This window comes from Salmo salar, chromosome ssa15, assembly GCF_905237065.1.
Source record: "Salmo salar chromosome ssa15, Ssal_v3.1, whole genome shotgun sequence".
In the NCBI taxonomy this organism is placed as follows: Eukaryota; Metazoa; Chordata; class Actinopteri; order Salmoniformes; family Salmonidae; genus Salmo; species Salmo salar.
Window position 1 is genome coordinate 80250927 of NC_059456.1, and position 9588 is coordinate 80260514.

Consider the following 9588-nt stretch of genomic DNA (forward strand, 5'->3'; position numbering starts at 1 on the left):
TCTCTCTCTCTCGGTCTCTCTCGCTCGGTCTCTCTCTCTCATAAGCATGCTGCTTTTCACTCTCAAACAGACACCATCTCAATATCACATTCACCAAATCTCCTGAGGCACTATAGGCTGATGCAATTCAATCAAAAATAATATTTTCCATGGAATCTATTTCGCCAGCTTGAGCAGTTGATGCTGAGGTCCAAGAGCTTAACCCCATAATTGTGTCCCTCTGTCAGTAAACAGATTGCCAGTCACCTGACAGTTTGTCAGCATACTGTAATACTTTACATGTTCTTATAGTCTCACATTTAACTAAACATGCACATAGCCCACTAAAAACTGGTTGAATCAACGTTGTTTCCACGTCACTTCAACAAAATGCAATGTGATGTGATGACGTTAAATCAACAAGGAAAATTGATTGGATTTGCAAAAAGTCATCAACGTAAGAGAATTTCGTCTTTTTTCCTACCAACTTTGAACCAAAATCCAATGACCTGTAGAAATGTTGATTTCATGTTGAATTCATGTTAGTTGATAACTCAGCGAAATGTAAATAAAAAGTAGACGAACTGATGATGTCTGTGCCCAGTGGAAGGCCAACAAATGAAATAGACAATAGCCTACATGTAGGCTTATCGAGGGGTGGACTGGGACCAGAACACATCCCTGGCATTTCTAATACACCGGACCATTTTTTTCCCATTTGAGGCCCCCACACCAGCTCATTTTTCTCCTTGAGTCCCCTCGCACCGGCCCATTTTATTCCTTGAGGCCCCCATTATTCACCAGATCATTATTATTTTGCACAAAAAACCCAAGTTAGACAGGCCCACTGGTCTAAAAATGGACCAGCCCATCTGGCATTTGCACGAAATACCACAAAACCATTCCACCCTGGACCTATGATCTTGAAAAGGCACTCTCATTCCAAGGATTTTAGTGCTGAAAGACAGTGGCCCAGATAAGGCTCCATAATTAACTGCATTTCTTAGTTTTAATTGTCTAGATAATTATACATCTCCATTCGTTAATTTCAAAGCTGAAAGTTTAAATTCTTCCTTACATTGTTTTACATTTTAAAGACTCTCTTCACTTTTTGCACGATTGTCTAGTTTGCCATAAAATGTAAAGATATCAGAAAATGGGCACCTTTCCAGAGCAATGACGTTTGGCCAGAGCTCTTGAGCCTATTGCTATTCGAAGTGTCTTGAAAGACGGTTAAGAAATAAGGGAGTGAACACTGGAGTGGAGGGGGGGAGTCAGAGCGAAGAACCGACTAGAATGCTCACGCTTTTTACCTTGCGCGCACAAACTCACGGAGGCTACCGGAGCAACCAACAGACAACATTTGATCTGTGGGAAGTATTACAAGAATGTAATGTTCCAGAAAAGCGGAAACAAAACGGGAAAGTCTCGGTGAAAGTCAGAATTTGGGATATGAAGTTTCAAGCCGCAATAGCCTAAGTATCCTGAATGGAACGCTCATTACCATTTCAGTTGGAGCGACGGTTCAGGAAATGAACACATTTTTGGAGGAAACCCTGTTGATATCATCATAATTCTTTCTACCGAAATTGATAACAAACACTTGAGATGGAGAGTCGGATTTTGTTTACTTGCATACTGACTGGAATGTTGCTGCGGAAATCCTGTGGTCAAAACTCAGCAACTGAAGGTGAGCATTGCAGGTGGTGGCCGATGGTCTAGTGGTGGGGTGACTGAGAGACTAGGGAGGAGAAGTCAGAGTATCTCCAACTGGTGTTATTATATTAAAGGCACAATACTTGTATCATCTGTCATATAATTTCTACAACTTTGACAGTAATATACACTGAGTATACAAAGCATTAAGAACACCTGCTCTTTCCATGACATAGACTGACCAGGTGAATCCAGGTGAAAGCCATGATCCCTTATTCATGTCACTTGTTAAATCCACTTCAGTCAGTGTAGATGAAGGGGAGGAGAAAGGTTAAAGAAGGATTTTTAAGCCTTTGAGACATGTGCCATTCAGAGGGTGAATGGGAAAGACAAAATATTAAGTGCTGTTGAGTTTTTCATGCTCAACAGTTTCCAGAGTGTATCAAGAATGGTCCACCACCCAAAGGACATCCAGCCAACTTGACACAACTGTGGGAAGCATTGAAGTCAACATGGGTCATCATCCCTGTAGAATGCTTTTAACACCTTGTAGAGTCCATGCCCCGACGAATTGAGGCTGTTCTGAGGGCAAATCTTAGGAAGGCATTCTTAATGTTTGGTATACTCAGTGTATGTTGATATCTGTTCCTGACTTTAACACTATGTGAAATTGATGTGCTTATTATTCCATGCGATGTCAATTAAAACATACGATTGATCATAACACCATTACTAATTACTGAATGCTTGTTACAACCATGCATGTGGTAGTTAGAGCTCATAACATATACTGTAGTGGTGAAAACTAAACTTGCTGGTGAGTCAGTTCCATCTGTCAGTGGTCTGTCTTTATGACTCAGTGTAAGTATACAGTGGACAGACAGAACATTAGACTTCTTACACAGACTTCCATTTATAGAGAATAGACAGGCTTTGACTAACATAGCTTAATTACTTTCTATGCGTCTCACGCAAACATAGAAATCAGTGGCGGTCAGTGCCGTTTATGATGAGGGAGGACGACTGTCATTCATATTCCATTCAACACAGTTCAATGTAACATTGATAGGTTTAGGCTACTACATGATACTCAAATGTTCCCTATACCCATCATGAGATTGCTACAACCTAGCCTACGAATGAAAGTTTATAATGTAGGTGCACACAGGTTGAGAGAAAAGCAGACAGTGACACATGGACAGACAGTGACACATTCAATACTGCCTTGCACACTCTTGCCTGTATCCAGCTTATCTGGGGTGTAGTCATTAGTCCGACAGTTGCAAATGAGAGTTTCTATTAGACAAATTCAGGTATTTTTTTTAATCTCCGTTTCATTTGCATCCGTTTAAGAAAAGTTTTTCAACAGAATCGGCAGAATGAATACACCCCTGATCATAGCAGCCACATTGTATTGATACTATCCTCTATGCACTCTCCTCCTCTCACCTTTTGCCTTTGTTTGTGGACTTCAATGAACAACACATCAGCTGTATGTGACCAGGTGAAAAAACCTTCCAAGCCAAACCATGTCATAACCGCTACACACAGCCTACATCATTGTCCCCATATTAGCTAAAGTAACGTCCTAGTCAACATAGCTAATATAACTAATGTGTTAGTAAACCTGCTACAATCATGCAGTAACGTTACAGTGTATAGTCAGTAAGCAGTTAGACCGGCAGGCCCCGGTGGCAATACATTAATAAAACCAAAAGCTTACCTTTACCTGGTAGAGTTTCAGTGTTGTGTTGGATAGTCATAGCCAGCTAGCTAACATAGCATCCCTCTGTTTTATCCGGGTGTTTGAGTAACTAAACTAGCCAGCTGCATTTGCTAGCTAAGTAAGTTAAACTGAAAATGCAAAAAATATATATCTCTTTCTCTCTCTTGCTTCTCCTTCATTTTTGAAGAAATTAATTTGTTGAAAACTGTTCAACTATTATCTTTCTCTCTTTGAGTCAACTACTCACCATATTTTATGCACTACGGTGCTAGCTAGCTGTAGCTTATGCTTTCATTACTAGATTAATTCTCTGATCCTTTGATTGGGTGGACAACATGTCAGTTCATGCTGTAAGAGCTCTGATAGGTTGGAGGACATCCTCCGGTGTCATAATAACTGTGTAAGTCTATGGAAGGGGGTGAGAACCATGAGCCTCCTAGGTTTTATATTGAAGTCAATGTACTGAGAGGAGAATGGAAGCTAGCTGTCCTCCGGCTACACCATGGTGCTACCCTACAGAGTGCTGTTGAGGCTACTGTAGACCTTTATGTGTTTTAATCAATTATTTGGTAATGTGAATATATTTAGTATAGTTTTATCTAAAAAGGATAACTTTTTCAATGTTTTACAATTTTTATTTTTATGAAATTCACTGAGGAGGATGGTCCTCCCCTTCCTCCTCTGAGGAGCCTCCACTAATAGAAATGCTTTTAATACTAAAGACTGGCAGAGAATCACAGATGATCCAGGTTTGAGTCCCTGTGATGATGTATTTTGATCCTACTTATAGCCTACTGGTGGTGATATAGCCACATAATTTTTAGAACCAAGAAGCGCTGTGGAGGAGGCCTTTTCTAACACATCTGAGCTGTGTGTGTGTGTGTGTGTGTGTGTGTGTGTGTGTGTGTGTGTGTGTGTGTGTGTGTGTGTGTGTGTGTGTGTGTGTGTGTGTGTGCGTGTGCGTGTGTGCGTGCATGCATGTGTGAAGCAGGTCGAAAGAGTTATTTTCAGTTACTCCCATGCCCATGAAGGCTCTGTGGTTTCATAATTTACATTTAGTGTGTAACCACTAATATACAGTATTAGTCAAGCTTGTTCAGGGTGTACTGTAAACCTAACACCGCAATAAAGCTAATACTAATGTACAAGACAGTTCAGACCCAAACAGTTGGTTTACAGTAAACATAGAAACCAGAGAGACACAGACAGAACTACAGTTTACTGGGGCTTAACATTAGAGGCCATATGTGCAGTGTAACTGCAGCCTCTCCCTCTTAGGGAGCTGGAGTACAAAGTCCAGATGTGTGTGTGTGTGTGTGTGTGTGTGTGTGTGTGTGTGTGTGTGTGTGTGTGTGTGTGTGTGTGTGTGTGTGTGTGTGTGTGTGTGCGTGCTTGAGTGTACACTCATCTTTCAACACTACACTCTTATCAGTACAGCGACCACACATCGAGTGTCAAATTGAAGCGTTAAGAAATTCATTGCTAAGGGCCCAAAGAAAAAATAATGAATTTCCAAAGCACTCAACGCTGGAAAATTAACATGGCACGTCTCTCTCACTATCCCTCCCTCCCTCTCGCTTGCTCTTTCTCTCTCTCGCTCTCTCTGTATATGGGTATACGTCTACTACCGCACATTCCTCTTCTTCTCACAAATGGAACTGCCAATACACACCTCCCCCTTAACATTTCTCTCTCTCTATCCCCACCTCCAACCTACCCTCCTTCTTATAGCACCAATATACAGAGTTCCTACAGCTCTCCCCCTCTCCCCCTCACTCTTCTTACTCACTGTCTCTCTTTAATGAGAAGCACTGCTCCGTGCTACTGTTATGAAATATGGAACATTTGTAAAATGTTGCCTAGTCTAAATGTTATGACAGCATTTTTATCCATCCCTCATCTGGCCACCCCTCTGATCTATCTCACTTTTTCATCCCTTATTTTAGGTTGGCCTGTTTGTTTTGATCTGGTCTTATCGCTGTAATTACTTGTTTTCCACTCATTTCCTTTCTTCGGACAGTTCACACCTCTCCACATATTTTTTCTCTTTTCATTTTGTTTCAGTTTCTCCCGCTTTCAGACTTATGGCATTTTCTATAAAGGTTTTAATGACTGTGGGACAGTGTTGTTCCAAGGAGGTGGATGGTGAGGGGGAGATTCTGTGTGTGTGTGTGTGTGTGTGTGTGTGTGTGTGTGTGTGTGTGTGTGTGTGTGCGTGCGTGCGTGCGTGCGTGTGCACACTCACATACTGAACGAGGACCACTGGAAAAAGTTAAGGGAGGGAGAAGGAATCAGAGAGAGAGTGAGAAAAGAGAGAGAAAGTTGAAAATAGTAGTGGGTTTTCCCACAGATGCTCCACACAGTCTCAGTGAGTTGTGGGATTGTACTTATTTATCCCTGTAAATGTTGGCTGGCTATCATTTATAATTAGTTTGCTTCTCTACGGTAAGTTTGTGGGTAAACAAATAACTATACCACATTGTTTCCCCGTTTCCCACATACACTAATTGTAGTGTATCTCGCACATCTACTATAAGCACTATGCTTATAGAAAGTTCCCCATTGTGAAGGCCCTCAGTGGTGTAAATATTGCTTAACTCTGGGAGTATTTAATTCTCAACAGTATGCTTTGACTTATTCAGTTATTCATTTTCACATAATATTAGCATTATATTCTATAGCTATAGCCTATAGATATGAATCTATATTCAATATACACTATATCTGTAAAAATCTAGTGGATGTGTGTCCACCACCTGTAACGCTCTCCTTTCCTCTCCTCTCAGTGCTGAACTGCTGTGAGGGCGACATCCTCTTCCTATTGGACTCCTCGGGCAGCGTCTCATCCTATGAGTACTCCCGCATGCTGGGCTTCCTGTCTGAGCTCCTCCTCCCCTTCTCATTGGGCGAGGACCAGGTGAGGGTGGGGCTACTGCAGGTGGGCACCCAACCCCGCCTCGAGTTTGGCTTTGACGCCCACAATACCCAATCTGGCCTCCAGGGGGCACTGGGGAACACCAAGGCTCTGAGGGGTGACACCAATACAGAGGAGGCCCTCAGGATGGCCAAGGACTGGGTGCTGAAGCCTGGAGGGCCCGGGGGGGCCAGGGAAGAGCTACCCAGGGTTCTAGTGTGGCTGACGGACGGGGTGAAGCCGGGCGATGTGATTGGACCAATGGAGGAGCTGAGAGAGGAGGGCGTGGCCGTTCTGGTGATCTCCACGGGCCACGGGAACTACCAGGTGCTGCGGCAGGTGGTTACCCCGCCTGTGGAGTCACACCTGTACTTTGTGGACATCGACGATATGAGTATCATCACCGAGGACCTGAGGGATGCCATTATTGGTGGGTGTGTGTGGCGTTCTGTGCGTGTCCAATTTGATTCCTCAATTGACAGCAATTGACATGGACCTGACCCCTTCTTTTGAGCTCTACTCTAGACTTTGCTGCTGTACAAATGCATGTCTCCATTCTACTCCTTTATCACGTACCCACTCCTAGAGACTGTGAGACATAGAAGGATGCAGAGACAGCATATGTTAGACTGTAATGAAAGAGGGGGGCCCATTAATAAAGAACTGATCCTACCGTGCCCCTCTATGGTGCCAGACATGTATAGAGGGTATTTCTCTGGTCAGATAGAGTAGCAGTCATATGGACACAGTTCCAGTAAACATATGTAGCTCAAAGACAGGATGCATACTGTAGTGATGGGCAGACGCATAGTGTAAATACAGGTTCTTTACGACACAGAAGGAGAAATCCATGGTCCCTCTAGCGAGTGCCTGAAGTTCCTATCCTCTGACACTGAAACCTTTCTTGGGTTTGCTATTTGTTACAGAAGTATCTTCAGGACTGGGTTGTCTATTTCGAGGGGTTTTATGGCATGCGTTGTGAATGCATTAGGGAACCCACAGTCTGTGTGTCTGTCTGAGCTTCTCTCTTTCATCCTTTTCCTCCCTCTCTTTTTTGCCATCTTGTTCTGGTTATCCAAGGATGAATGCTCACCAGTGAGAGAAAGGAATCTGCACACTGTGATAATATGGTCGTAAAGGTGTTTAGGCAAGAGGAGGCTGGTGAAGGGAGGGTGGCTTAAGTAATAGCTGGAATGGAATGAATGGAACGGTATACTGCCATCGTCCCAATATACCGTTCCATTCATTCAATTTCACCCATTATAATGAGCATGTCCTTCAATTTAAAGTGGCACCAGCCTCCACTGGAGTTTTATATTTCACCAGTGTTTCAGTCCTTCGCTCTCGTTCTGTCTCTCCTCTAACAGAGATCCTCTGGGCTGAACGGCTCCAGGTGCGAGATGTGTCCACAAACAGCGCTGTGCTGCAGTGGCGACCGGTTCTGGCCGGTTTGACCGGTTATTATGACATCCGGTTTGGACCGGCTCCCAGTGGGGGAGTGGTTGGAGGAGGAGCAGGGGGGCCTGGTACCAGCCCCAGTACCAGCGGTGGCCAGTACCAGAGACTCACCCGGCCAGGGGACTCTAGCACGGCCAGGCTGACGGGACTAAAGCCAGACACCATCTACACAGCCACACTGACTCCTGAGTCCAACCTGCAGGTGCTCAACCCCCTCTCCGTCACCTTCACCACTAAGCCAGGTAAGAGGTGGCATGTTTACATTTGGCATTTACAACATTTACATTGTTACAATTAACAATGTTGGCTCAGTTGGTTGGGATGTGGTGTCTTTGGGGTTGTGTCCAGCATGGGCACACTGTATACCGAATATTCTGAAGTCACTTTCGACAAAAGCACCTGGTAAATCACCAGATTATATATATATTTTATTATTATATTATTACATATAATTTATCGTCTCCTCAGAGGTGTTGAGCCCAGCCGTGGTGACGGTGTCTGACTCAGAGGCCAACAGTGTGAGGGTGAGCTGGGGTCCTCTGCAGCCAGAGTCTGTCCAGAGCTTCCAGGTGGAGTACTCAGCGCTCCCGGGGGGGAAGCTCCACATGACTACTGTGGGCCGGGGGCAGAACTCCACCATGCTGACCAACCTCCAGCCAGACACCCAGTACCTGGTCACCGTGAGCGCCCGTCACTCCTATGGCCAGGAGAGGGCCATGTCTGTCAAAGTGTGCACTGAGGAGGGTAAGGAGCATAGAGCATTAAGGATATGTTCTTAAGCACAGATGCGGTATGGGATTATCCTCAAAGTTTTTAAACTGAAGCAATAAAATGGGAAAATGCTAAATGTACTATTACCCTTCACATACCACTGTATAGATGCAGCACATAGGCCTTTTTCTCTCTCTCTCAATTTAATTTCAATTGCTTTATTGGCATGACGTAACAATGTAAACATTGCCGAAGTGTACTTTGGAAAATGAATCCCATCCTTCCCTCCCTCCCTTCTCAGTGAGGCCAGATCTTGCAGACCTGCGGCTAACCACGGTGGGCAGTGACTCTGTGCAGGTGGACTGGAAAGCCAGCATGGATGGCCTCAGGGGCTACTGGCTCACCTGGGAGGGACAGGACGGCCATGGCTCTACCACCGCCCAGCGCTCCTCCTTCTACCTGCCCCCCAACTTACTGTCCACACGTCTGTCACACCTGCCCCCCGCCACCAGAGTGTGTGTGTCGCCTGTATACCGGACGACACGCGGGAAGGGCCTCTGCTGCACGGCCCAGTTTCATTCAGGTGAGAGAATGGGCCGCCGCCATTTTGAATGAGGATGTGAACCCTTCAGCACTGTTGGTTGGGGTCAGTTAATTTCAGTTGTGTTGAGTTGGTCAATTGGAGCAAACATGGATATTTTTAAGGCATGTTCAATTGGATCCTAGAATTGGCGCTTTTGAATGTATCCAAGCCAACTCTTTGTTTGGATAAGGATGAGATTTGAATTACATTTTGAATCTGAAGATGTACCCTTTTTATTGCCCATATTACAACATTGATTCACAGGTAGCATGTCGCCAGGACTCCTGAGAATTGCTTTAACAACTCCAAAATAGTTCCTGCTAGACAGGATGTTCCTATAAAAAAATCTATGAGCCTAATAGTAAATACATGTAATTTAACTGTCAAAATACATTTTGATGACCTTTTAATTTGGCATGAACTTTACCAGTCATGATGTTTTCATCTTATTGTCAAACAAATTACTTCAAAAAGTAGGGTACATGCATATGTTCGTCCACTCGTCTAAAATAAATTCAGCAACCAAACAGTGCACTGTGCACTCTCGCCATTTGATGAATG

The 9588-nt window shown here is 44.1% G+C and overlaps 1 protein-coding gene across 1 annotated transcript in view; it reads left to right on the top strand.

Moving 5' to 3' along the window:
* The first annotated feature begins 1250 nt into the window (after nucleotides 1-1250).
* The window catches only part of vwa1 (von Willebrand factor A domain containing 1), a 15725-nt gene continuing 7387 nt past the window's right edge, over nucleotides 1251-9588 (top strand). The window contains exons 1-5 of the mRNA XM_014145724.2: nucleotides 1251-1669; nucleotides 6148-6705; nucleotides 7643-7975; nucleotides 8202-8477; nucleotides 8746-9027. Coding sequence (XP_014001199.1) covers nucleotides 1588-1669; nucleotides 6148-6705; nucleotides 7643-7975; nucleotides 8202-8477; nucleotides 8746-9027 — 1531 coding nt within the window. The 5' untranslated portion in view covers nucleotides 1251-1587. The remainder of the gene's footprint in view (nucleotides 1670-6147; nucleotides 6706-7642; nucleotides 7976-8201; nucleotides 8478-8745; nucleotides 9028-9588) is intronic.